Genomic DNA, 26,227 nt, shown 5'->3' with positions numbered 1-26,227 from the left:
ACACCTATATCAGATTACAATGGCTCTGCAATGTACGTTATATGATAACTAGTCAATAAAGAACAGACAGTCTCCTCAGTTTACCCATTTTCTCCCAAGCAGCATCTAAAACAAACTACATCTGTATCTACATGCGTCATTTACTCATCTACACAATCCTGTAATAACCACCACCCCCAGCATCACCACCACCAATTCGGTCAGCTCTACACCGAGCACACCAACTAATAAACCAAAAACAACTACTAGCTACATCCAAACTTTCTACTTCATTTAAAAATGTAAGCTGGGAAAAGTTTAGTATTACTTCGGGAATCCCGAACCAACCAGGCTAAGCACTCACCCGGTTTTGATAGCCCGGAAAAGCCGAAACCCTACCTCCTTCACACCAGTTCCGGGTATGGCATGACTACGTTAAGACATGGATTAAAATCCCGCGCACTGTAATTAGTCAATTATTGATCGATTACCGAGAATATCTGCCATTCTGGGGCCCCAGACCCCCGTTCCCCGCGCCGGAGGATGATTCGAGATTCAAGATTCAATCAAGATATTAAGCTAAGAAGTGGGCCGGCGGCGTTTTTGGCCCTTGATTGGACAGTCGCCGCCGCTATCTAAGTTGAAGCTATTACGGGGAGTGGCGACTCTCCAATCATATCTTGAAAACGCCGCCGCTAGGTATGTTCACTTGTATCCAGTTGCTTTGGGCACTCTGTTTTACTCGGTCCGTGGGACGTCGGAGGCACCGACTCCCTGACTGGTCCCGAACTAAAGGGCATCCACATGACTAGTCTGTTATATCGTACATTATTCCTCTTTCGCCTCGAAACCCGATTGTGGAGCAATACAATCGAGTGGGAAGATAAAACTAAGGTGTTTGTAGTCGGCGCTTGGCAGTAGCGGCTCGGTATTTACGGAGCACTTTTCGGCAGACTGTGTTCAGTCGGGTTCGGTTCGTCTTCAGAGCGAGGCCTGATGTTCAAGGTTCAGATTTAGTATATTTCGGAGCTAGGCGGTAGGCATATTATGTTAAGCCTACTGTACAGTGGATCGTCGCGTAAAACGTCAGATGTTATTATTATGAACACGGCTCCCGACTGCCCATATCCGTAGTATAGCAACGGGAATCAATAGGACAGAATAATTCTACAGGCGAAAAAGAACGTCAAACATAAAACAAACCGTGCCATGCAAAATCCGTCATATCGCAACTTACGCCGTCATACTCCTGAAGACATAGACCGCAGAGAAAAACAATGCTGATTGATCACCAGAAACTGCACCATCCAATCCAGTGCTGACAAATATTTTCAACGCTAGTTGCCTGCGCAAGGAGTTTGTCAACCTGATCACTGACATTGAGCTCCTCACTGGGCTTGAAATCTCGGCCCGTTAGCTTCTCCTTGACCCTCGCCAGCACTTGTAGGGCGCGTGCGTTCTGTGCTTCACGGGCTTCATTAGGTATGCCTTCCTGAGCATCAAGAATGCCACCTTCAAGAATAGATGGCCGTCGGTGACGGGAGAAGTTGCTGGGTTGGACACCCTGTTCAGAGTTGATATTACCAATAATCGATTGCCGGCGCTCTGATGAGAATGGCATCCTGTCTGGTGACTCACGGATTCCTAGGCGCCAGTTGATCAAAGGATCATGAATAAACTGCAAGAAAAAGTGTTAGATTCGAAATATCGATAGAGCCAATATGAGGGTCGATTTTGAGAACTTACAGCTTCCAGAACAGCCATCAGAGAGTCTTTGTTCTCTCTCAAGACACGCATGACAGCCTCACACGTGATCCGGTAGCTTCCTTCAATGTTGCTGACTTCCATGGCAAAGGTCAACATACGAGTCAACCGGAACGGAACTCTTTCGGGATATTTCTCCCGATGCATTGCAACTTCGAAGCAGTCACCAAAATCAATGTGAACCACTCTTCCAGTAATTCGGTCCAAAAGAAGATTGGACGGGTGACGATCACCCAGACCAAGAATGTAACCCACCATTGACATAACACCAAGGGACCGAGTGTAGTTTGTTCGTCGCTCCAGCCACGCTTCTGAGCTTTTACTCTTAAGCCACAAGACCCGGTACAGATCTTTTCCTGTGGTGTTATCCATAGCATATCCAAAGACTTCCACTTTCTGCATGAGAGTAAGGTTGTCATAATCTGGCGCCATCTGCAACATGATGCGGTGTTCAATGTTCAGGAGAATTCGGCGGCTCTCACGGTATTCTTTGATCAATGCGTGTAGAGTGTCACTGTTCGAGACCCAGCCTAGGATACCAGAGCTCTGAGACAATGGAATGGCTGGGAATCGTTGCACTGAAAGATGGCGTTTAAAGCTCTCACTGTCATTGTCAAGGAGCGTATTCACGAGGCCAAAGAGCTGCATGACTCGCTCATCTTGTCTAATATCTTCATGTCCCTTAAGTGCGTACATGTATGAATTACCATCGCTACCTTTCAGGGTCATTCTGCGTGGTCGTTTCTTGGTTTGAAGGACATGAAGTATAGGATCGAAGCTCATGATACGGATGATCGGTCGGCCACTCTGGTAGGTGCCCGGAACAGCAAGATCAAGGTCGACACAGTCTTTAAGTTTAGGAGAGACATATTTCAAGTCAAGTGTAGACAATTGCGGAAGCTGTCTGCTTATCTTCCGGAACACGGTGTAGTAGAGATCCCAAGCTTGATTCAGGTCACCAATCTCTTCGGTCTCACGGTATAGCATGCAGTAATGCTTTGCCTCTGCAAGGTCACGACCAAACGCCTGTGCGAAGGATACTTCGCGTAACGTTTCGGCCCCCTTATCAAGCATTTCATGGAGTGGTGCTAGAGTTGCAAACATTCCTTCGACATTGTGGTCACCGAAATAGAGGCGGGAAGCTTCTTCCAATCCTTCGTGCCAGAGCTCGTGCCATAGAACGGCAACCCGAATCAATTCATGACTTACAAGATCAGCTTGTTCGACCAGTTTTGCACTATGTTGCCGCATACTGTCCATGATGCTACTTGCAGACTGCGACCGTCGGGCAACGTTTGATTTCATCGCAACAGTCAATGGATACACCAGCGCCTGAGGATGAACCTTACCGACCTCAGCAAGTAGTCGATGGACAGCGCTTCGGACCCGAATATTCGGTTGATTAATTCGTGCTATGAGTTGCGGTGTTACCGCGAGCCAGGTGTCGATATTCACCGCCGTGAAACCTTCTGTAACAACGGCATTTACTTCCTGATCGCCACCGTGAGTAAACCAGAGGGTAAGTAACCTCAGGGTATCTTGCAAAGATGAGGTTGACGACAAGGATATGGACCTGAGGAAACCACGAATAGCTGGTATCACATGCTCTGTTACAATGTGCCCAGGAACCATGGCCAATGTCGCGCCATCTTTGCTAGCTTGGCTTGCGATTGTTGTAACGACTTCAAAGTTGGCCAATGCCCACGAATGCCAAGCTTTGTAAGAATCACGGTTGTATTTCGTAGCGGCAGAGTATGCGTTGAGGACCTCTCGGACGTGCTCCGGTTTCCAATCTCCTTTTTGTAGAGAAGTCTGCCACTCGCCCTGTCTAAGGTAGCTCTTAGCAAGGAGCCTTCTGAACTTGGCCACATCCCCAATACGCTCTCGTAGACCCATTATATCTCCATGGTTTGTATCTTGGATGCCGTTAACGCCATTAATGCCATTATGCTCTGACTGAGAGATCATGAGAGCATTGAATCTCGTGAAGTCTTCGGTGAGACTTGTAGTGAACTCCTTAAGCATCTGAAGAGCTTCACGCTGCCGCCCAGTAGCCCAGCTGAACTTTAGGCGAGCATATGTGACCTCTGGAGGAGCTACAGCCCGGGTACCATTGTTGTCAGAAACAACGGTTTCCAGAGATGCCAGAGACCGCTCAGCAAGTCCCATTCGATTGGATTTGCGACAAAGATTGGCGAATTTAATCCACATGTCAAGGTTTTCTCGAGGGGAGGTGACAAGTGCTCTAACCTTGAGCATACGCTGCCATACTTCAACATTTTGTTGGCAGCCAAGTAACCGTTTGTTCCATGTTTGGCGCATAGAATCCTGCTTCTCTGGATCACCGATGTTCTGCTTGTACGTAATGATTTCCTCGAGTTCAGCGAGCATCTGAACGCGGACGACGACATTGTAAGCACGGTTATATGATTCACCAAGCAAGGCTGAAAGTTCGGTGTCGAGTCCATTCCGCGCTTTCTCGATATACATCGTTGCCTCCTCGAACTGGTTCCGATGAATGGCAAGAATGGCACCAAAGAATGACCTGTCGGGTGACTGTTCTTTCATAACACCCAGGTAGGAATCCATCAATTCCCATTGACCACGACCCCATGCAGCCGCAGCAGCGAGAGGAGCAATGGCTCTCCGATGTTCTAATGAGGCCTGATTCCACTTCTCTTGGGCGAGATCAGATAATATTTTCCACTCACCAAGGGCGTGCAGACAGCGCATTTTGCCCATTGTGACGCCAAAGGAATCCGGGTCTATCTTCTCACGTCTCTTATAGGCAGCAAGGGCCTCCTCCCAGCGCTGAAGCTTTTCGAACCAGGTTTCCTTAAGCTCCACATCCCGATAAGCTTGGGCTTTCCGAAGAATACCAATGGCAGCATCAGATTGTTGAAGCTGGTTGTTGATGGTAATCAGAGCCTCAACTGCACCCGAATTTTGATCCTGTTCGAACTCAAGTTCTTTATAGTGGAGAGCTTTAGCAAATGCGTGACACTTGGCAGCGTATTTGCCAAGTGTGCGGATGTCGATGGGGAGAGCTTTGTCGTCGTGCTCCATAAACTCAGCGAGGTTGAGCAAAACCTGCAAGATTTCAGGAGGGATATTAGGTGACGTGAGCGCCTTTTCGATCGACCGAACAAGCTCTTCCTGGTATTGGTCATACAACTCAGTCCAGCAGGATACGAAGGCAGCATTGAACAGATCTTTGGCCAATGGCTGGTAAATGCCAGCTAGACTGGCGCATGCACGCAGGGCTGGAGAAGGAGACTCCTTCAAAAGTTCCACACTGAATCGTCGTATCCACTCCTGCCAGTCCTCACGTGTCGACTTTTGAGAGGCATCCCAGGCATTCTTCAAGTGCTGCTGGTTGACAACCATCTTCTTCTGGCCGATCTCGGCAAAGTTAGTATCATCCGCCAGGGCTGCATAATTCTCATCAGGGTTAAGATCCTGCGGAAGTGAGTCTCCTTTCTGTAATTTCGTCACCAGAATATGATAATTGACATGAGTGATCTGGTGACGTTTCAAAACCTTGTTCAGAAGATGGATGTAGTGACTGAAATCCTGGCCCAACTGGAAAATGAGAGCACAAATACAGTCCATAGCGGCCTGTCGCAACATTCGATCGTTGCCCGCGACAACACGGGACAAGGAATGGACCATCAAAGACGCAAAGTCAGATACATTGACTTGCCGTGATAGTTTCGTCAGACTATCGATGGCGGTCTTCCGAATGCTCTGTGGGTTTTGAGTTCTGTCGAAAAGGCGCACAATAGAGGGAACAATTAAATGCATATACTCCTCCCCACTGGTGCCAAAGATGAGGAAAGTGTGAAGTATCCTTTCTGAAGGCTGTCGACGTGGTGTGTTGTCCTTCTCGAGGGTATCCAACATCATGGGAATGAGGCCCGCCATGTATTTCTTGAATTCACCTTCTAAAGACTTGGCAATGGCCTCCACAAGCAATAATATCGTGGCTTGAACTTGATATGATGCATCCCAGAAATCGCGAACAACTTCAATAATCTCCGGAAGGAAGGCCCGAATGTGCTGTCTCACAATATTGACCAATATCGCCATCTGGTTAAAGTACGACTCCAAACGGCTAGGGGGCGATCCTCTTATTACGGCTATAAAGCCAGGGATTATTTGTCCCAAAAATGGCACGCACTTCAATCCCAAAGTTTTGAAGATAGTGACGATAGCATCAATAACCGCTGAATGGTATTGGGCGAGGGAGTTTTCGCGAAGTATATTCTGCATCAAGGTGTTGATGACCACTGTCGGGTAGTACTCTTCATTGGAAGGAGTGAGCCCTTGCATAATCAAAGCGACGTCGGAGACAGTTTGGACTTCATTGATATGGTGAATATCTGGTGCAGTTTCACTTATTTGCTGGTACTTGTACGGATCCAAAGCGCCAAGAATACCTAGCAATTTGATTGTCTCCTTCCGCAGAGACCCCGTTTGTTCCGTCTTGATTATATTGATAAGCACAGCAAGGAGATGAGGGTACTCAAGATACGGGTCAATAACGTATCCAGAGTTGCTGGCTAGCTGACCCAGCGTACGCAAGGCTGCCTCCCGCTTGGCATGGGAAGAGAGGTCCTGCAACGAATCCAATATGACAGGCATCAGCTGTGGCAGGTACAACTTCATCTCGCCTCCCCCGACATTTGCAAGTTCACCGATAGCTTTTAAAGTGGTCGAAGCGACACCGGGGTTAGTGTCAGTGGCTTTTGGGAGCAAGGTGGTCACCATAGGATCGACATATGACCTGATGAGTTTTGTCGCATTTGAGACAAACAAGCTGATAAGCTGAGCACTCTCTTCTTTTTGGCGAGCCGTGCTGGCAAATCCAAGCCCCGTCAGAAGATTGACCAGTAGTTTTCGAAGAGGCGGGAATACGTAGGCCGGATTCACACTTGAGAGGCGCCCAATGATGCAGATGGCAGCTTCTCTGACAGAAAATACTTCATCATTAACCGCAAGGAACAAACAACGAATATTCTCTGGCCGTGCAAGATGGCGGTCGAATTTGCGATCCAATGACCACAAAACTGTGCGCCGGATCTCTGAATCAGGATCGCCGACACCAACCGTCAGAAGCTTGTCAATGACTTCACTAACAACCTGTATTGAGTGACTACTAGTCTGATTGATAATTGGATCGTGGACAAATAGCTGACAGCATGTAAGTGCTGAAGCTTTCCGAATTTCAGAGTTGTCATTCTCAACATAGTTGATGGCGACATCGCGAACAAACTCGTTAAGAATGTGACCAGAGAAATCGAAGCTTCCCAGAGTGTGAAGTGCTAGTGCTATCTCTGCATCTGAATGCAACTCTTGGGGGGCGAAGTCTTTCGCAAATGATGGAATAGGGGGCAATCTGCTCTCTGGGCAACCCAAAGGCCGGAACGGGGCTCCTTTAAGAATCAGACTCAACATATCCAAAAGCTTTTCTTGGATAGTAGGCTTGATTTGTGGGATAAAATGTGCCATATCAAAAAGCGCCTGAGTTAATGATTCGCTTAGCCCGCACGCAAAGATTGGATCTAGCAACGATTCCATGTAGTTGTTAAGCGCCGGTCCTACAGCTAATGACAACATGCTGATGCACTCGAACATTGGCGCTTCATTAACACCGGCGCGATTTCTTGCTTTCATGGCCAGGCCTTCTCTGATATAAACGATGATCCCATCAAGGTATTGCGCAATGGCCACGCCGACAGCGTTCGCAATCTTTCCTATAGCAATGAATGCCTCATTGCGCTCCTTGTCCCTCTTCAGCTGTGCTTGAAGGTAGACCATAAATCTATGAAGATACGTCTCTGTGAAGTCAACTGGGGCATAGCAAGCAAGGATAGGGATTGTCAAAACGACCTGTGCGCGAATCTTTTGGTCACGATGATCTTTGAGACGAAGAACAATCTCACAAGCATTCCTGTAATGTTCATTCATAAACATTGCACCCTTGAGAAGGAGCTCTTTGAGGACTAGTAGTGACCCGTGAATCCAATCTACATTGTTGGACTTCAAGCCCTGGAGTGCTTCTTCATAAATCCGCGCGAACCACGACTTTCGAACCTGAGAGTCTCTTGCAGCGATAATCTCGAAGCATTCCCTGACTGCCTCGGAGGCTGTTTCTCGGATAACAACTTTCGGATCCCTGAGTGCAACCCAGATGAGCTCGAAGATTTGGGGGACAAAGCCGTACAAAAGTGTTGGCGACCCTTTGGCAAGTTCGCGGATAACAAGTACGGCAGCAACGCGTCGACTCTCTTGTCTTTCAGACTGAAGCCACTCTAAAGCCGATTGTATTTCACTCTCAACAAGCTCCGCAGTAAGAGCTCCGCCCGGTTTAGCCAAACGGCCCAGAGCTTTGGCAGCGTATTCCAACACTCCATTATCGTTGCTGCGCAGAGCGCTTCGCAGATAACTGGCAAATCGGGTAGTCTTCTGGGCAGCATCTACTCCATCGAAATCTATCAGGCGATCCAGCGCTAGTAGGCCACCGATTCGTTCATGTGCGTCGCTGCCTGTGACAACAAGTTGTGCAATGCGCTGGCTGACGGCATTGTAAAATTCAAGAAATTTCTCCGGAGGCCAATCTATGGTGAGGATAACGGTATTAGCATCCCCAAGATATGGCCAGGAGTCAGGTGTTACCTCGTGAGATAGCAAGGACATTATCGTAAAGCTCGTAAGCAGCTCTCGCCCGCGTTTCTTCATTCTTAGACTTCAACTCGACGAAGAGACGTTGAGTGACGTCCGTAATAGGACCTGCTTGCGCCATATTTGCGTAGCACACCCCAGGGTGGACATTTGAAGTCAACCTCTAGGGCATGTACGATGACACGAGTTGAGCATAAGATATAGAGCAGTTGATGAGCGGCGTGAATGATGTGGGAGGTGCGGTTTGAGGGCCTCCCGGATGATGCACGGGCCAAGCCGCTTCTGGCCTGGGGCATCTTCTTGGCTTGCCTGCCGCTGCGCCTTATTTATGCAGCACTTAGTTCGGATAATTGTTGCGACTGTATACCGTCAAATACCTCCATTCTTTGGAATCAGATATACCATTGGATATATCCAGGTCTACCTGTACTTATTGCATCTATCTAGATATACTGCACTGCCCCCACCGGCGTTCTCTCTAGTAATTATCGTTCCCTCATGACATGTACGGAGCCGACGCCTATTGTGCTCGTTTCACCTCGTCCACATCTTTTGCCAGCCTTGCAATTCATTAAAGATACTTACACATACGCAGCTGCGGGATTTTGGTGCCCGACATTCCTTAAGATCACATGCTAAGGTATCATGAGACGTCGTCTTAGTTTACGATGCACAAAGCCCTTACATGAGGAACTTTCCTGTCTCGTGCAATGGTGGGTGACTAAATAGTAAGCAATGGCAACCCGTGGAGTATGGATCGCCGTGTTACAATTCAAGGTTGTAAGAATTGATTTGAGAATTTCTTGAGAATTTAAATTTTCACAGAAAGAATATAATACTAATAACATGCTTTATAACACAAATCAAAGAGGCACAGAAATAGTTTTACATTTATCGTCCAATGGTCTAATCGTACAACCAACTGTTCTCTCTGCCCAAAACCATGCAATAAAATGGAAATAGTTGGGGTACTTTCTTATGAGGAGCTAAGAGTCTTCATCAGATTTTTGGCGATGTCCTCCGTGGTATGCTGTGGTTCACCCGAAGGCCTAAAACGTGGCTTGTGCCTGTCCAGCCTCGGGACGACACGCTGATCGCCACGAGCAACATCGGAAATAGTTGTCAGAGAGGGTTTCTTGTAATCCTCAATGTTGTAGGGAGCTTTAGCAGTGGCACTTGCTCTGTAAGATGCCAAGCCAATTCTACCCTCTGAATCAACCGAAGCCCGGATAGGAGTGACCCAGTACTTGGCACCACCAGGGATGGATACGTCAAAGTAGGCCAGGCCCGGGGGAGAGCCCTGTTCCACGAAAGTCATGGCATTTAAGTCCTCCACAGCAATACCGCCGACACCCGCAATAGCCTTGGAGGTTCTGCCCTTGAACCTACCCTTTGGTCGCAAGATACGGGCCTCCACTGGACGCTGATATGCCTGAGGACCAAATTTGGGGTGGTTGTAGATCAAAGCATGTGACCGTGTGTATGACAGTCCAGCAGAAGGGTGTGTCTTCGGAGGACCGGATACGGCGTATTCTGCTGAAGACAACTTGGTTCCAGGCGATTGGTAGTATTTGTGGCCAATTCGGTCGCTCGGTACGGCTGGGGGCGAGGGCAGGTCCAATAGCTCGAAGACCACGGGGCCAAGGGAGAAAGGATCTGTACGTAAGGACTTGAGGTAGGTCTGGAACTCCTCTTCCGTAACCTTTACAGGCTCAAGCGCCTCCAAATCCTCTCCGTTATCTTGAGCTTGCTTTCTCCGTTCAGCAGTTCGCTTTTCGGAGAAGAGTTGGCGGAGTTTTTGCAAAAGCTCTGGCTTATTGCTCCGCACTTTCTTCAGGTAGGCACTGAATTCGGCTTCCGTCTGTCCAGCCAGCCAAGGCCCGGAGTGCCTAAATTGTTTGGCACCGGTCTCTTCGAGGCCTTTGCTAGTATCTGTGTTGTCCACATACGACTCGAAAGGGCTCTGATGCCTAGGAACAATACTAGTCGCATAATTGACCTTCGAAGGTAAAGAGAGAGGCATATGGAGTTCCTGGAACTTCTCAAGGGTCACCGTATGGTCGGCCGCAGACTCGAAGTCGGTAACATGTTCGAATGTGTCGAGAGCGTTCACCCTCACAACAGGCCTGGATGATTTAGCAGACGTAGATTTCGCAGGAAGCGATCTCTTGAGACCCCAATCTCCTCTTGCTAGCGATGATCTTGGGGTAACAATGGACGCTCGGGTAGGATGAGGAAGGGTTGCGGTGTCGGATTCAAAGACGACCTTTGAGGTGGGCGGATCCTGAGGTGGTTTTAATGCTTGTGGGAGCGCGAACAGACGAGACTTCCGCAGCAGATTTGCTGTGGGAGATAGCCTAGCTGTTGCCATGGCGTTCAATGGGCAACTGCGACGTCTTGGTGGCTCTTCCTCCGGAGTATGCTGGAGAAGAAAAGTTGGTCGCGTAGACTAGCCGCGTGCCAAGCCTATACGGTCCGGTCAACCGCAGCAGCACCAAGTGCAGTTCTATATACTCCCTTGCCGAATAGTTTATTTGTTCCTTGTTCGTACTCTACGCTGCCCTTAATAGAAGGCAGTCCTGATATATACTTCGTATACTTGTTTGTGGAAAGCAAAATTTGATGTTTATGATTAAGGAGAACTAAAGCTATGGCAGCTACCTACAAAAGGACGAAAAAAGAATCAAAGCATGTGGCAGCCTTCTACCGTTCAAGCCTGGTCTTTTGTTCCTCCAATCCACTCATTTATCGATGCATTGTGTTAGAAGTGACAGGACTAATACACTTATTCTATACATCCTAAGTAGTGTTCTGCTTAGGAAGAGTGCGATATATTTACATTCACTATGAGAGATGGGCTCGCCTTCTCGCTGAGCGGCTGCTTCAACATATTGCTAATTTGCTACTGTATTTCTGAGGAGTTTGTTAGGGCATCTGGTAGGCTACCTGGGCCTTGCATAGAATCAGATCATATCACTGTATTTGAAACAATTCAAGCTCTATAGTCTGTAAGAATTATGCGCCAACTTGTAACAATGATTTGACTGTATCGACAACCGACTCCTTCAATGACCGGTACTGGATACCTAACACCTCAATGGACTTCTTGTTGTTATAGCCATAGACGTTGGCTGGCATATCACTGGAAGAATCCTTAGGAGGCAGCTTTTCCTCGAGTTGAGGGTATGCGTCTCGGATGATATCTGCAAGGTCCTTGTTCGCATAAGAGCCAGAGACAAGGAAAAATCTCTGCCCACCTGCTTCTGAAACCTCAATTGCTCTCACGTGGGCCAATGCAACGTCATGAACATCTACCCAAAGGAACGTTCCAGTTGGGAGAAGTCCGTCCTTGTTGTTACCCCGGACCAAATTGCTAATACGGCTGTTCGAAGTATTGACGGCATCTAGGGAATTTAAATAAGGCACAACAGGCCCCAAAACAAGAGGAGGATTTATCGTCGCAATGTCAAAGTTTGGCTTCTCCTTCTCAACAAAATCCCAGGCGGCCTTCTCTGCAAATGTCTTCACGTATCCTTATCAGCATATGTAGTCTTAATAACTATATAGTAGTGTTGTCTTACCTTGCTTGCCCTGTAGGTTTGGGAAGGATCCATTGCTTCCTCCCAAGTCACGGGGTTCCAGTTTTCCTCACTGTAGACCTTAGGGTGTTCCTTAACATTGACAATTGCAGCAAAGGAGGATGTGACCACGACACGTTTCACTGTCGGAGCGTAGGCTTTGATTGCCTTCAAGATACCTGTTGTTCCTTTGATTGCCGGGTCCAGGAAGTCCTTTACTGGGTCTGAAACGTTATAATGGAAAGGAGAGGCAGTATGGAGGACGTAGTCGAAGGGTGGGTTAGATTTGACAGCCTGAACGGTAGGATGCTTTAGCACTGCTATTACCCAGAGGTGCGAAAGGATGAAATATAGCACTCACTTCGTCGAATGCGCCTTCTTCTGCGACATCTTTGACAATAACATACGAAAGTTTCTCCTTCGGGGTATTGGGGTGAGCGTCAAGGATTTTTTGTCCCTTTTCTTCGGATCTAACTGTCACTACTGTCTCATATCTAACCAGGGCGACCAGCGTCAGCTCAATTCAACCCAGGTGATGACAGTCGGAAATTATAGCACTCACCCACGCTGCAGCAAGATATCGATGATATGAGCTGCGATGAATCCGCTGCCGCCTAGCATGTACGTCAGAATTGGGCCTCCTCATAGAGTTGGATGGCATAGCATACCAGTCAAGAGCACTTTCACCATGGTTACAGTTGCCAGTCGTATTATTGAAGTTATTCAGTCTGGTTATTATCTCAAGCTTAGTTTTACAATAAGCATCAGATGCTGAGCGAGGAACGTCTGTCTTTATATAGTAATGAGTAGAACGGGATGTACCCCTCCCTAACCCCATTATTTGTCCCCCACTCTGGTCCACCAGCGCAGTTATCGTCTGAATATGATAGGGCATTTGAGTACCTTAGGTGATGACAAATATAGGCTATGGTTTGCGTCAACTTGTAGCGGGATTACCAGGACTTAGCGGAGTCAACATTAAGTCCGGTTGTTTTACGCCGCGAGTATACTAACAAGTTCCAACGAGTGCTTTATTTGTACATTTATGAGTCAAAGCTACGATCCGGGCTTAGTGGAGATTGGCAGTTCCTTGATACATTACCCCCGATCAATAAATGACGTCGCGACTAACTCGGGGTTCGGTATCCTATTTACCGAATATTAATCTCAATTCAGCCGCTTACATTCAGGACTTTACAAGAAGGGGGTAATTAATTCTAACAGAGTACTCCGTCGTAGGTTCCGCATTTAATAGGTTAGTTCGTAGTATTAGTAATACCAATATTTATAGACACAGCATATAGATGCATGGAACGTCAATGCAGGAACCAGTATGGAGGACAGTCTAGGCATATCCTCATGTCTGCGAAGTTCGTTCGTCGCTTTAACAATGTCTGGCACTTGACCATATGGAAATAGCGAGAATTATCCATGCTAAGAAACGCTAGCGTCCTCACTAAAACAGTGAACTTCATTTGGCTGGTGTATCTACTTGACAGCCCGGGTATCATCAACTTGTGAACGCTCAATCTATAGAAGTCAGAATTCTGATGGTATATGCTAGAGAATGCTCCATTTCCTCTCTTAAAACTCTTGAGGCACGTAGCCTTCAATAGAGCCTCCTTTGTCGTCCCCTGGGCGCATCTCCGGTGCTGTGACGTGCTCACACGCTAGGTTATCCTTCTCCTGAATCTGAACATCTACTCGCCCGGCCCGTAATGCCGGGTTTGCATCGCCGCGTTCCAAGGCGAGTTCACGGGACTGGGCACTGTCACGAACCGAGAGTTTGGACATGTCACCTGCCAGGTTGCTCGAACCTGGAGTTCTGCTCATATCTAAATTGTCCAATTGACCAGTAACCTCCCTTACCGTGGCAGAGCTTCTCGCCTTACCTTTCCCTCCTCGTGTGGTTGCTCTTCCTTCCTCAAGCAAGAGGAGATTCTTGCCCCGGGCGTCATCGGCACGCCTTTCCCATACTGGCTCCTCGGCTAATTGTACCCGTATGTACAAAGCTCTTTCAGCACACTCATCCGAACACCACATCTCAAGCTTTTCGCGAGGAACTATGTTCATATCCCGGCCCCGGCCACCAGGGCCACTCCCTTTGGCACCCCACGTTATGCGATAAGCCCCACGAGAGTCGTCCTTACGGTGCTCGCGAGGACATAAACCGTAACCACAGAGACCCTCAATATTCCGCTCTTGGATCAAATTATCGTAGTCAGCTGGCTGGAATGGTATCAAAGCTGATTTGAAAGCCTGGGCATCTTCGGGTGACGGAGAAGCAGGATCTGCTGAAGGTGAAGACGGAAACGTGACGAGTTCGAGAATGCGATCCAAGATAAGAGATTCCGTATCCTTTTGGGCCTGAATACGGTGCGCATGATGTAAAGCTATGGCGAGGTGACGTGGATCAGCGTCTGGCTTGTTCGCTGGCTGTCCTTTTTGCTGGAGCGACACAGTGGACTTTGGTGGCGCACGGCGCATGCTGGACGGAGCCTGTGTGGAAGCAGCATGAGCCGAAGGAAGGGAGGTCTTCAGATGGGACCGACTGGTGGACATTTTGTAAGGTAATTCTGTCAATGGTGTAGAGGGTGAGAAAAGTGGTTGGGCATTGAAGACGGTTGTGAAATTGAGGTGGTGCTTCCGGGTCGGGAGGCAAACCCCAGATTCAAATCAAACCCATGACGACGGATGCCACTTCCTAGGATGAATTACCCCCTAAAGGAACGGGGACCGTTTTAAATGGTAGACTGATACAAAAAATGGTACCAGATCATGTATACTGACCGCCACGTTAGTGACCATAAGAGTCCTTTACCCCTCCACACACCTAATCTCCAAAATCATTGACACTTGGGCAGTTAGTGAGTCGTGGTGTGGCAGGTCTTTGAATATTATTAGCCGCTGATCGCCCCGTGGTGGAGCAACTTGTCCCGCCAAAAGGTGACGACGGTTGTCTGTGTTCCTTACACCTCCGTGTCTCCTCGTTCCCCTTCACTTCCCTCTCTCATGTCCCATCCCTTTGTTTCTTCCCCTCCTTGGCATTTGTCCTGAAGTTATATCCCGCAGGAATTGATATCTCTAACTTCAGTAAGTGATATCTATTGAACCATAACCTTTGGGAGGGCATTGCCAGCCCCAGGTTATGCTGTGACGTACGTCAACCAGGCTGACATATTTTGGTTGGTACTAGCTCCCTTTAATCTCCTATTCCCCGTGAAGCACCTCTACATATGCCCTTTTGCATGAAAGGTTGCATAAGTCGGTGCTTCACTAAGTACGAAGATCCTGTGTCGGTGTGATTAATGCTTATTTGTCGAACCCTCAGTATTTACATATTGTCCCACATCTCCGCGATAGGGCCCGGCTTGCCAAATGTCCAGCCCACCATTTACGGTCAAAGCGGTCTTCGAGTATTCGTCGAGCCACGAGGATGACCTAACATTTTCAATCGGCCAAATCATCACCGTCACTGCGGAGGAAGATGCAGAGTGGTACTATGGCGAATACACAAACGAGTCGGGTAGCAAGACAGAAGGCATCTTCCCAAAGAATTTTGTGGAAAAGTATGACCCTCCGGCTCCTCCGCGACCGACGCGCCCAAGTAGGCCAAAGAAGGAAGCCGATGTCGCCCCTCCGCCTGCGCCTGTTGCAGTCGAGACTCCGGTTGAGAGTCATCCCCCGCCGGAGCCAGAAGTAGAGGAGGCTCCTGCCGATGAACCAAGGAGTGTTCCCAATCCTCCCCAATCGCCTCCCCCTCCTTCAGAACCTTCGCTCAGTGAGGTTGCGTCCCCGCCTAAACCGGCGCCTGCTCCAGCTTACCAGCCGTCTTCACCCGAAGCGAGAGAGCCGGCTCCAAAGGCTTCGCCGAAGCCTCCGCCACCTGCGGTTGCTGAGAAACCTGCCTCGTCCTCATTCAGAGATCGTATCGCAGCATTTAATAAACCAGCAGCGCCTCCGGTTGCACCTTTCAAGCCAGGGGGTTGGAGTTCCGGGGGCTCTAATACTTTCATCAAGAAACCGTTCGTTGCCCCACCACCTAGCAAGAATGCCTATGTGCCCCCACCAAGGGAGGCTCCTCCCAAGATATACAAGAGAGAGGAGGATCCAGACGTCCAGGAAAGTGTTTCGCGTGAGCCGCCCGCTTCTGAAAGTCGACCTGCGCCGATCGAAAACACCGAGAATAAGGAGGAAGACCAGCCTAAGCCGACATCTCTGAAGGAGCGGATAGCTCTTCTTCAGAAGCAACAAATGGAGCAAGCTGCACGCCATGCTGAAGCTGCCCAGAAGAAAGAAAAGCCGAAGAAGCCCCCTCCGAAGAAGCGCGCAGAGTCATACGAGGGAGCCGCCCCAGCAGAGGAGCCGAGTGCGGAGAGACCAGGCTCGATGGAATCTGCGCGAGATCCTAGTGTTGACACTGTGAAGCCTGATGCCTTACCTGTGCCACAACCACCTATGTCTCCGCCACCTGCACGCGAACCGGCGAGTGATGCCAACGACGCTGATGACTCTGCCGCCGCTGATATTGAAGATGCGGAGGAAACTTCTACAAGCAAAGAAGATTACGATGAGCGTGCCCGTGCTGAATCTCGCCATGTGGCTCAAACCCAGGAACAGAAGGGAGAAGAAAGTGAAAAGGACGGGCGCGATGACAACGAAGAAGAGGAGGAAGAGGAAGAAGAAGAGATCGACCCAGAGGTCAAGCGCAGAATGGAACTTCGTGAAAGGATGGCAAAAATGAGTGGTGGAATGGGCATGATGGGCTTTTTCGGTCCTCCTGGCGGTATGCCTCTTCCTGGTGCAGCCCCTCGTAAGCCCAAGGCGACTACAGAACCCGAGAGAAGCAATAGAGACGTGGAGCCGACTTCGCCAGCTGCTGCACCCCCTGTTCCTGTTATGGCTCTTCCAGGGATGAATACTACCAAACCGGCAGCACCTCCAACTGTGGAAAAGGAGGAAGAAGAGGCCCCAACTACTCCTTTAGCGGAACAGCATCCTGCAGAAGAAGTTCCTGATGTCGAGGAGGTTGTTCCAGAAGAGCCTCCTCGTCCTGTCTCATCAGACAGGGCACCTGCACCTCAAGGTATGAAGAACGGTTTCATCTCATGTCTTATGATTCCCAAAACTCACGAAGTTTGTTTTGTAGAGCGTTCAGCACCTCCTCTTCCACCTTTGGAAACCCGGCCTGTTCCTCCTCCTGTCCCCCAGGGTCAGCCCCTGTCCCCTCCACCGGTGCCTGAACGTAAGTTAAAATGTCTCATCCTATCTGTGTTACTTCGCCCATACTAATCTTGCTTAAATAGCCCGTCCAGTTCCTCCTCCCGTGAAGAACTCCACATCCGGCGACCCGGGCGAGGAGTCGGATGATGAGCTTTCCGTGCATGCTCAAAACTTGTCTCTGAATGCTGCGGCAACCGATAGGTCTGCCTCTCCTCCATCGGTGCCAGCGCCTCCAATTCCTGATCATGTTGACTCGCGTCGTTTGTCGACTTACGATGCTACGTCCCCGAAATCACCAACTTTCTCTTCAGAGAAGAGATTCAGCCGCCAGCCCCCACCCATCCCGGCAAATCCTCCCATCCCGTCGCAAACGCGGCCACCACCTCCACCTCCTCCCGGTGATCTCCGTCGCAGATCAACCGCTGATAGTCGTGTCAGCGCAGCCTCACAGCTTCGCCAAACCGGAGAGGAAGTAGAAGGCGAAGTCACGGAGTATGACGGTGACTATGATACAGACATTGCGTCCGGGGCAAAGTTCAAAGATGCATTGAAAGCTCATGGACGTGATTCAAGCATTGACGAAGACACCATCACGGATGACCATTCTCTCCAGTCACCACGAAGTCCCCACGAGACCCGTCTTCCGCCACCGCCTCCTCCGTCCGCACCCAGAGCAGTCCCACCACCACCCCCTGTTCAACCCCCTCGAAGCGCTGGGAGAGCTTCCATGGAGTCTCCTAGAGGACCGCCTCCACCTCCGCCCCCACCCCACAGGGAGCTATCTTATGGTGATGATGATGAATACGATCCTTATCGTTACACCACTCCCCAGCATGGGTTGCCTTCCCCGAGAGCACCACCTGTACCTGCCGAGCGACGATCGGTAGTTCCACCCGTCGCCCAGCCCGAAAATGTTGATGATTCAGACGACATGTATGAAGCATCCCCAGTACAATCACCACCTCTGCCTCCTGTTCCTACGTCGCCCGAAAGGCGTAGCTCAGTGGCGCCTCCACCACCTCCCAGCATGCCTCCCCCTAGCGCTGCCCCTCAACCTCCATCCACATCACGGAGCAATCGTGCATCCTTGGATGTTCCGAGAGGCCCATCCAACCTGCGGAGGTCTATGGACATAAACCGTCCTTCTGTTGATCAGGGTTACATTGCCATGGATGTTGATTTGGCGGAACACACGCTGTGGTGGGCGCAACCGAATAATCCTCCTCCTGCCTTCCAAAACAGGAAAGATGTTCTGTTCGAATTTGAAGATTCCGGCCCTGCAAATCGTAGCGGAAGTAGCACGGTTACCAAAGAAGTCTATATTCTATTCATCGACTACTCTCAAACTATAATCACCGTGAACTTCGATGCTCGGAATCCTTCCGATGCGACTCTGGAGCAACGCCATGAAGCTCCCCCTCTTCAACCTCGCCAGGACCAACTCGAAAATGCACATCTCCAAATCGGAACCCGCATCGCCACTGCTGTGAACGGCATCCAAAATACAACTGTTGCAGATGGCACTCCATTCGGTCTAGTTCAGCACCTGCTCAGTCCCATCACAGATGCCCTACACCCTGTCGGCACACGTGCCTACGGTGCTTTAGTTTATTCCAATCTGGCCAACGCGTCCGTACAGCAAAATGACGAAATCCGTGCCGGTGATATCGTTAGCTTCCGTAACACACGCTTCCAAGGCCACCGTGGTACCATGCATCAGAAATACAGTGCCGAAGTCGGCAAGCCTGACCATGTCGGCATTGTTGTTGACTGGGATGGCACCAAGAAGAAGATCCGCGCATGGGAACAGGGTAGGGAAAGCAAGAAAGTCAAGGTGGAAAGCTTCAAACTCAATGATTTGCGCAGTGGAGAGTGCAAGGTCTGGCGGGTAATGCCTCGCAACTGGGTTGGCTGGGGCAAATGAGGTTGAGCAGTAGTAGACTGAAAATGTGGCTAGCTTCAGCAAGGACTAGCTGATGAATAATGCGCGGAATAGTATGGGTGGCATTATGTTTGTTCATCATTTCCTTTCCCTTTGCAATTCCTCCAGGGAACCATATGGAACCGCAGATGTTTGAACAGAAGATGAGTGAATGATTTGATTCTGGTATATGCTAATTTCACATGGTACATGAGCTGCAGTCAAATCTACTAGGTTGACTTGCGCAATGACTCTACTCTCCGTGTTCTTATCAGCTCTTTGTATGTATGTATTGATGTTAATCACCGTGCTTGAACATGTGCATCATCCGTAGTAGCATTGAATGATATAAATTTTCTATTTCTCGGTTCTTTTTTTTCTAGTGTTAAGGTACGTTAGGGCCATTCCAAGCTCAAGATGAGAAGCCGGATACGGAATATAGTGTATGTGGTTCTTACCCCAGCGAGGACTGGTGCTTCTGAATTAAAATGAAATGTTGTCTCTCTTTTTTTTTTTCTTTTTTCTTTTTTTGACTACGAACTCTCCAATATTCACTTGTCTAAAACTTATGTAGCCTCAGGCACCAAAGCAACAACATCGGCCCGGTGGCAACACCATCCTTCCCATTCGGGAAGCTCCTCCATCAGCTTTCAAGAAAGCGCTTCAGTCCACCCACCAACTTGAACCCACTCTCCCATAATTCCTTACACCGCAGCTCGCCTGCAACATAAATCAAAATGGGTGGCGATCTGAATCTCAAGAAGTAAGTAAACCCTCACCCAGCCTATCAACACAATTCTAATACGCTACAATCAAATCCCATTCTTCACATCAAACCACCCCAACCCAATAACTAACACAAAAATACAGATCATGGCACCCCTCACTCTTGCGCAACCAAGAGCGCGTGTGGTCGGAGGAAAAACGCGCCCTCGAAGAACGCAAGAAAGTCGAGCAACTCCGCCGTGAGCGCGATGAAGAGCGCCAGATCCAGGAACTCCAGCGACTACAAGAAGACTCGGGCAAGCCGCGGCAGCATAATCGGGTCGACTGGATGTATCAAGCGCCGTCGAGCGCGACAGGCCATTACTCTGAGGAGATGGAGGGGTACTTACTGGGCAAGAGACGGATTGATGGGATTCTCTTGAAGCATGATGATAATAAGAAGTTGGAGAAGGGGGCGGATTTAATGGGTGCACCTGCTGCTGCGCAGCCGGTCGTTGGGACGGGGAATCCGAGGGATATGATGACGAAGGTTATGGCGGATCCGTTGATGGAGATTCGGAAGAGGGAGCAGGCGGCGTATGAGAATGCGGTTAAGGAGGCGGCTGTGAGGGGAAAGGTGATTGCTAGGGGTGAGAAGGAGAAAGAGAGGGAGAGGGAGAGAGATCGTGGACATAGGAGGAGCAGGAGGTACAGCGACGAGGAAGCGGATTCACGGCGTCATCGTCATCGCTCGCATCGGCATCGGTCTAGGTCTCCTGCTTCACCAGAGCGGTTGTCGCATCGGAGGCGCAGAGATGAGAGAGATGATCGGGACCGCAGGGATCGGGATCGGGATCGTGAGCGTAGGAGTGACCGGGATCGCAGAGATAGGGATGATAGGGATTATCGTTCGAGCAGACGCGAAGACCGTGATGAGCGGCACGATCGGCCCTCTCGCAGGGATTCGTTACGTGACAGGTCTCCTTCTCCTCGGGCAGATCATCGTCATTCTGATAGGCGCCGCACGGATGACAGGAAAAACGACTATTCCAGAGACCATGATCGGCGTGACAGGCCCTATCGTCACAACGACAGAGACAGAAGAGATAACAGAGGTCCCAGAGACTCGTACACTCGCGACCGTCCCAATGACGCCGGAGCAGGAGACACGAACAAAGCAAAGGAACTTGAAGAAGAGCGCAAGCGGAAGCTAGCAGAGATGTTGAACAATGCAGATGAAATGGAAGACACTCGTCGCCAACGGATTGCCGATGTTACGGCTATGGAAGAGAAGAAACGTGAGGAAGACGAGAAACAGCGCTCAGAAAAGGGTAGATTTGTCGCAGGTCTTCATCGTCAGCTCCAGGAAGATAATCTGGATGATCGAATCAAGCGCAGTCGTGGTGGGCTTGCTCGGATGGAGGACTAACATCGAATTTCGTCTGTTTTAAGTTTCCGAGAGAGTGCTTAGGACTGCCTATTCCTTATTTTGCATCCAGCGTTCTTGACGGTCCTTTCTGGCGTTGTTATCTAGGGTTTTTCATTGCTTCATTTCATACGATATTCTCCCATGGGTTGCGTCCATTGTGATGTTTTCAGTGGACAGTATGATATCCCTTAAAATGTCAATAAACAGGAACACTATTCTGCAGGGCATTTTACTATTTTGCGCGGGGCGTCATCCCTACTTTTACTCGTTATATCACATTAAGACCAGGCGTATGGGAATGTACTGATCCGTTGATAAATCCGCAACAATCTTCGACATCCAAAGTACGTAGTAGAGACATGAATCACAATAACACCGTCGTCATACTAGCGACGTTCCCCTAGGAACCTACAGTGTTCGGAGCCCACCAACTATCCAGCTCAGAGTAGCCTAATCAATCAAACAACCAGACGCTCAGTTTCACTTTCCTTGAATCATCCGATATAATTAACCAGATACTACGAGATTAAGAAATTTCAATGAAGAAGGCACAATGATTAAGGAGGTATCACAAGTCCGCGTTTGACATCGCTAGAACAGAAAAGAAGAGAAAAGTCTAACCAGAAACAGAGTTTAAGTATACTACATTACAACAATAATAACTCTCCCGTAGCCGCTCCACCAGCCAGCTGGGGCTGATACACCTGTTGCTGATTTTGGCTGACAATATACTGCGTCTGCGGCGCACCACCGCCTCCAATACCATCCCCACGACCACCGAGATCCAGCGCCGCCATCTGCTGGGTACCGACGCTGTTGAAGTAGGAATCGGCCGCATTCACTGCCGCATTCATGTCGCCTGGTGCCGGGGCTGCACCGTTTGCCGCCGAGGTAGGGGTAACGGGGGTAGCGGAAGACGGGCTAACTGGGTATTGCCAGGCATTGCTTCCGTCGTCGTTGCGGGGTTTCTGTAAGGCAGGGCTATATTGGAGCCGTCGTGTACGTGCGGAGCGGAAGACTTGCTGGACTGGTTTTAGGTAAACGGTTGCGAGAGTACCGACGTTCAGGCAGAGCTCTTCTAGGGTTCGAGAGTCCAGCTTCTCGCTTTCTGCGCTGATCGGGGGCTTCTGGCCCATGACAACCTGTCGTGCGGTCGCGGGGTCTGTCGATAGAAGACGCCAGTACATGTAGCCTCTGTCTCGGAGGTCGGGGTCGTCTGTTTCCTCGGTACACCATTTCAATACTTGCGGTACCAACTGTTGGCCCTTTGTTGGACGTTGAATAAAGAATTTGACGGTAGCCGTTAATAAGGCTAGTTGTACCTCAACCGTTTCGTCGTGGAAAGTGGCTAGGTAATCCTGTAGAAGCCCGTCTGAGTTTTCAATGCGGTCGGCATACTGTCCGATGATCCAGATAATAGCTGCCTTTGCTTCCGGCTCGTCCAACTCATCAATGTTCTGAATGATACGGCCGATAATGCTTTCATACTGATTGGGGTACTTGCGGAAAATGTTGCGAATGACGACAGTCGCCTCCTGCACAATGTATGGGATTTTAGCGTTGACCAATTCGAGAAGAGTGTCGATGCATTCTTTGGCGGCAGACTCGATTTTAATCGCCAATTTTCCGATGGCCCGTACAGCTTTACGGACGAAATGAACATCGATTTCAGTCGCATACCTAGAGGTTTCTTAGTTAAGCATTTTAAGTGTGATAGGCCCAGAACTTACTCTCTCAATTCTGCCAACACGACTGAGATGTTTTCCTTCGTCGTTAACATGAATATCAATTCCAGCTTGGTCACTTTGACATAAATTGGATCGTTGTAGTTACAGAAGAAAACCCGGATATCGTTTCGTAGAACTTCGGGCCTCTTCTGCAGTATCAGAATGGCATTTCGAAGCGCCAGATACTGTACTTCTGGTGGTTTGGATAGTAGGGTGACAAGAGGTGGTGATAACTTCTTGGCGAGGGAAGTGACGTGCCTCTCATCAGCAATATAGTTCATGAGATACAAAATGACACGGATGGAAGTAAGAACAACTGCAGAGTTGGAATGTGAGAGACGAGGGGCCACTCGCTCTGCCAACAAGAGCGCCTCTGCGGAATCCTGAGGAACATATGACATTAGGGCTTCAAGGATGTAGGTTTGGCCCCACCTGTATAGCGTTAGGAGCATGAAGCAAACTCGCGATGTTGAGATACGTACTCAGAGCAATCAGGCAGGATCGAGACAAGTTTCGATGCACTTGTGTAGTCGATGGTCAGGGAGATAGTCTCACTCCGACCCCAGATATCGTTCAAAGACGCAAGCACACTAGATACAACCGTTGGGTTCTCGTCCTTCAACATGTGGTTCAACCTGTCAATCAGGTCGGAGCTCTCAACCATTTTCCTATCATGTTCATAGAGCTTTGCGACACAGAAAGCGGATGTCTTGCGGACATAGGGATCCATGTCTCCCATTAAACGCTTGACAGGTTGCACAGTCGCCTCGACGAATTCCCGCACGTGGACATATGAGATAGTCCGTAATGCCAGCGCTCGCACAAGTGGGTTTGTATCTTCCATATCCTATAACACACTGGTTAAGCCAACCTTCGCTATATATGTGAGGGATGCATGAGCCCGTACGTTAACGAGAATAGGCAGTGCCTTCAAGGCAATGTCGGGTTTCATTCGCGAGTAGTTGACCAAGAAAAGAAAGCACCTGTAACCGAACGCAAAAGTATTAGCGATCGTTGTTCACCATAGCATGTGCCAGACTTTGTTCTAACATACATCTTCTTAATTTCCAAGCTCGGCAGATTCATACATTCGATAACGTCTGGAAACAGTGCCACCATGTCGTTATTGCTCATCGTCATGTTTGCGACGATCTTCTTGAGGGCGATCTTTTTCGCGGAGTAGTTCTTGTCCTTCTTGCCGCCGCTATGGAGTTCTTGTCGCAACTCCGCGACTTTACCCTGTGAAGACCGGGAAGATGGTAAGCCATGTTGTGTCGCATAAGGTATCACGCTAATAAACATAGGGTAGGTTTTTTTTATGTCTGACGAGTGTTGGTTGATGAGTATGGCCGGGAGAAGTCGTAGAACATGAAGAAATGATACATTATAAGCCACAGGTTGTACCACAAAGCCAAGGGAAACATGGACGAGGGGGGCTATGGTCCAGTCAAAGACTAGACCAAACCATATTTATAGGTGGTTCGACACATGAGGGGACGAGGGGATAATGATAAGCCAGTGGTTTGATAGCCGCCGATCGATGCGGTCTGAACCCCAACGATGCAGCAGAAACCAAGACAAACGTACCCTAGCGAACAGCTTCGCATCTCCTCCGCCGGAGCTCATGATGGCGTTTCAGTGTGTAGACGAGGGGCTCCTCCCCTGTTGTGGTCAATGAAGCAAGCGGGTTTCCTGGTGTAGATCGGTTCTTTCGAATATCAAAATCGCATAAGGTTATCGCAGAGGACGAATATGAGACCGATCGCGTAGCTAGAATAGCTTCGTCTAAATTCTTAGCTGATCTGTTGCTCCGAAACCTCCATGCCTTTTCTTGTGTCTGGTAGACTTCAGTGTATTTGTCAATGCGGCACGGGCGACATCCAAGGGGTCATCTGTGTGCCGGATCTGGTTAATGTGGTAAGGATTGACTTGCTTCCCAAACTCGAGAGTAAATTAAAAGGAGAAGAAAGCATTGACGGGGGGTGAAACCCGTTCCACGATAGTTCGTTCTTTAGCAGGCGAGACTCAGGAGTGGATCGGCTGCCGCCAACTCCGCGCGCTTGTGGAGAAATTCCATTTACTGCGTAGGATCATCATCATCACCACTACTCATCTTCCTTCCTCCGCCCCGGCAATCCTTCTTGCTTTGCTGTCTTGCCCCAACTCACTTCATACCTTGATTACATTTTCTATACCACATTCTCTGTCGCCGCAGTTTCTTCCAATCTCCGACCTATAATGGCTACTGAACCACTCAACCCTGTCCCTCCACCGCAATGGGCCGTGGCCTTGAACTCCCCTGCACCGCAACCTTCAAAGGCAGCATCCCGCATTCCCGACCCTCCAGGTTTCTCTAGCAGCAAAGTAGGAGGAAAGAACGTATGTCATTGCAGCTACGCCACCTCTTCGAAAGTGACACATACTAACCAAACCGGGACTCACAGCGCACGCAACAATCCACATCCACCGCCGCATCCAAATCCGAGGATACTGATACGCTGAAGCTGAAGAAAGCGTGGGAGCTTGCTATGGCACCTTCGAAGCAGATCCCCATGAACGCGATCATGATGTACATGTCCGGAAACAGCCTCCAAATCTTCAGTATTATGATGGTCTTCATGCTCTTCAAGGGACCCATCCAGGGCTTGATCAATACGAACACGGTCTTTGCTAAATTCGACACGGAATCCACACGGGGAAAGCTGCTTGGGGTGAAAGCTGTTTATGTTTTGATGCAATTCGTGCTACTTGCATTGGGGGTGTGGAAGGTTAATGCGATGGGTCTTCTACCGTATGTTGCTGCTATTCCTTAATTCTTCTGTTCTCACCAGTTAATACTCTATGGAAACTAATACGATTTCTGGAACAGGACTACAAGGTCAGACTGGTTAGCTTGGGAGTCGGAACGGCAACCTCTGGAAAGGGCTTATTTTGCCTTGGGCTGACGGGCGACAACGAACGACCGAAGAAAATTAGATGAAAGCTTTTTCTGTGACGCAATTCAAGTTATATTATAATATGTTGGAGCACATATAAAATCATCTCATCCGTTGTAGGAATGGCTAAATTATAGCTCACATATAGTGGCACCTTAGTCCGTACTATGCAATGGCAGCCCCGAATACCTGTCCCATTCGCCCGAAATTGGGCCACTGAAACTGTTTCAAAATCTGCTGAAATTCTAGCACAGGCCAACTGGAAAATTGCCATTGCTTTT

The 26,227-nt window shown here is 49.2% G+C and overlaps 8 protein-coding genes across 8 annotated transcripts; 3 read left to right on the top strand and 5 right to left on the bottom strand.

Annotated features, from left to right (window-relative positions):
- Positions 1-84: 84 nt before the first annotated feature.
- On the bottom strand, positions 85-11,301 carry F9C07_2280927 (DNA-dependent protein kinase). The gene is made up of 3 exons (XM_041294699.2): positions 8,422-11,301; positions 1,726-8,363; positions 85-1,657 (listed from the first exon to the last, which is right to left on the bottom strand). Exons 1-3 carry the CDS (start codon positions 8,546-8,548, stop codon positions 1,268-1,270), a joined length of 7,155 nt encoding a protein of 2,384 aa, XP_041150314.1. The 5' UTR covers positions 8,549-11,301; the 3' UTR covers positions 85-1,267.
- F9C07_5761 (mitochondrial 37S ribosomal protein bS1m) lies at positions 9,404-10,798 on the bottom strand (the record flags this gene model as incomplete). The annotated part of the gene is made up of 1 exon (XM_041287203.1): positions 9,404-10,798. One exon carries the CDS (start codon positions 10,796-10,798, stop codon positions 9,404-9,406), a length of 1,395 nt encoding a protein of 464 aa, XP_041150313.1.
- Positions 11,302-12,852, bottom strand: F9C07_2280925 (ketoreductase). The gene is made up of 5 exons (XM_041294698.2): positions 12,674-12,852; positions 12,568-12,619; positions 12,367-12,499; positions 12,009-12,299; positions 11,302-11,949 (listed from the first exon to the last, which is right to left on the bottom strand). Exons 1-5 carry the CDS (start codon positions 12,693-12,695, stop codon positions 11,443-11,445), a joined length of 1,005 nt encoding a protein of 334 aa, XP_041150312.1. The 5' UTR covers positions 12,696-12,852; the 3' UTR covers positions 11,302-11,442.
- A 737-nt stretch (positions 12,853-13,589) lies between these two features.
- Positions 13,590-14,567, bottom strand: F9C07_5759 (DUF408 domain protein; the record flags this gene model as incomplete). Its single annotated transcript, XM_071511390.1, has 2 exons — positions 13,590-13,822; positions 13,898-14,567. 2 exons carry the CDS (start codon positions 14,565-14,567, stop codon positions 13,590-13,592), a joined length of 903 nt encoding a protein of 300 aa, XP_071366997.1.
- An 816-nt stretch (positions 14,568-15,383) lies between these two features.
- On the top strand, positions 15,384-19,152 carry F9C07_2229618 (uncharacterized protein; the record flags this gene model as incomplete). Its single annotated transcript, XM_041294708.1, has 3 exons — positions 15,384-17,091; positions 17,155-17,250; positions 17,312-19,152. The coding sequence occupies 3 exons, from the start codon at positions 15,384-15,386 to the stop codon at positions 19,150-19,152; spliced, it is 3,645 nt and encodes a 1,214-aa protein (XP_041150310.1).
- A 601-nt stretch (positions 19,153-19,753) lies between these two features.
- On the bottom strand, positions 19,754-26,049 carry F9C07_2145430 (vesicle coat complex AP-1/AP-2/AP-4, beta subunit). Its single transcript, XM_041294697.2, has 9 exons — positions 25,881-26,049; positions 25,455-25,802; positions 24,598-25,389; positions 24,065-24,249; positions 23,918-23,993; positions 23,493-23,857; positions 23,014-23,442; positions 20,020-22,963; positions 19,754-19,912 (listed from the first exon to the last, which is right to left on the bottom strand). The coding sequence occupies exons 3-8, from the start codon at positions 24,634-24,636 to the stop codon at positions 21,931-21,933; spliced, it is 2,127 nt and encodes a 708-aa protein (XP_041150308.1). The 5' UTR covers positions 24,637-25,389; positions 25,455-25,802; positions 25,881-26,049; the 3' UTR covers positions 19,754-19,912; positions 20,020-21,930.
- F9C07_2229617 (Pre-mRNA splicing factor-domain-containing protein) lies at positions 19,887-21,283 on the top strand (the record flags this gene model as incomplete). Its single annotated transcript, XM_041294707.1, has 2 exons — positions 19,887-19,912; positions 20,020-21,283. 2 exons carry the CDS (start codon positions 19,887-19,889, stop codon positions 21,281-21,283), a joined length of 1,290 nt encoding a protein of 429 aa, XP_041150309.1.
- F9C07_5754 (uncharacterized protein) lies at positions 25,249-25,955 on the top strand (the record flags this gene model as incomplete). Its single annotated transcript, XM_041294706.2, has 3 exons — positions 25,249-25,389; positions 25,455-25,801; positions 25,880-25,955. 3 exons carry the CDS (start codon positions 25,249-25,251, stop codon positions 25,953-25,955), a joined length of 564 nt encoding a protein of 187 aa, XP_041150307.2.
- Positions 26,050-26,227: the final 178 nt, after the last annotated feature.

This window comes from Aspergillus flavus, chromosome 7 (genome assembly GCF_009017415.1).
Source record: "Aspergillus flavus chromosome 7, complete sequence".
Classification (NCBI taxonomy): Eukaryota; Fungi; Ascomycota; class Eurotiomycetes; order Eurotiales; family Aspergillaceae; genus Aspergillus; species Aspergillus flavus.
This window is presented reverse-complemented; position numbering and strand designations above follow the sequence as displayed.

Excerpts from the sequence above, each read along its gene's own strand:
- F9C07_2280927 (XM_041294699.2), bottom strand. The coding sequence starts at position 8,548 with ATGGCGCAAGCAGGTCCTATTACGGACGTCACTCAACGTCTCTTCGTC. Across the intron at positions 8,364-8,421 it reads TGTCCTTGCTATCTCACGAG|ATTGGCCTCCGGAGAAATTT; the intron begins GTAACACCTGAC and ends TCCTCACCATAG. Across the intron at positions 1,658-1,725 it reads TGATGGCTGTTCTGGAAGCT|TTTATTCATGATCCTTTGAT; the intron begins GTAAGTTCTCAA and ends TTTTTCTTGCAG.
- F9C07_2145430 (XM_041294697.2), bottom strand. The coding sequence starts at position 24,636 with ATGAGCTCCGGCGGAGGAGATGCGAAGCTGTTCGCTAGG. Across the intron at positions 24,250-24,597 it reads ATGCGAAGCTGTTCGCTAGG|GGTAAAGTCGCGGAGTTGCG; the intron begins GTACGTTTGTCT and ends CGGTCTTCACAG. Across the intron at positions 23,858-23,917 it reads CACTGCCTATTCTCGTTAAC|GATATGGAAGATACAAACCC; the intron begins GTACGGGCTCAT and ends AGTGTGTTATAG.
- F9C07_2280925 (XM_041294698.2), bottom strand. The coding sequence starts at position 12,695 with ATGGTGAAAGTGCTCTTGACTG. Across the intron at positions 12,300-12,366 it reads AAGAAGGCGCATTCGACGAA|GCTGTCAAATCTAACCCACC; the intron begins GTGAGTGCTATA and ends CCTACCGTTCAG. Across the intron at positions 11,950-12,008 it reads AAACCTACAGGGCAAGCAAG|ACATTTGCAGAGAAGGCCGC; the intron begins GTAAGACAACAC and ends GGATACGTGAAG.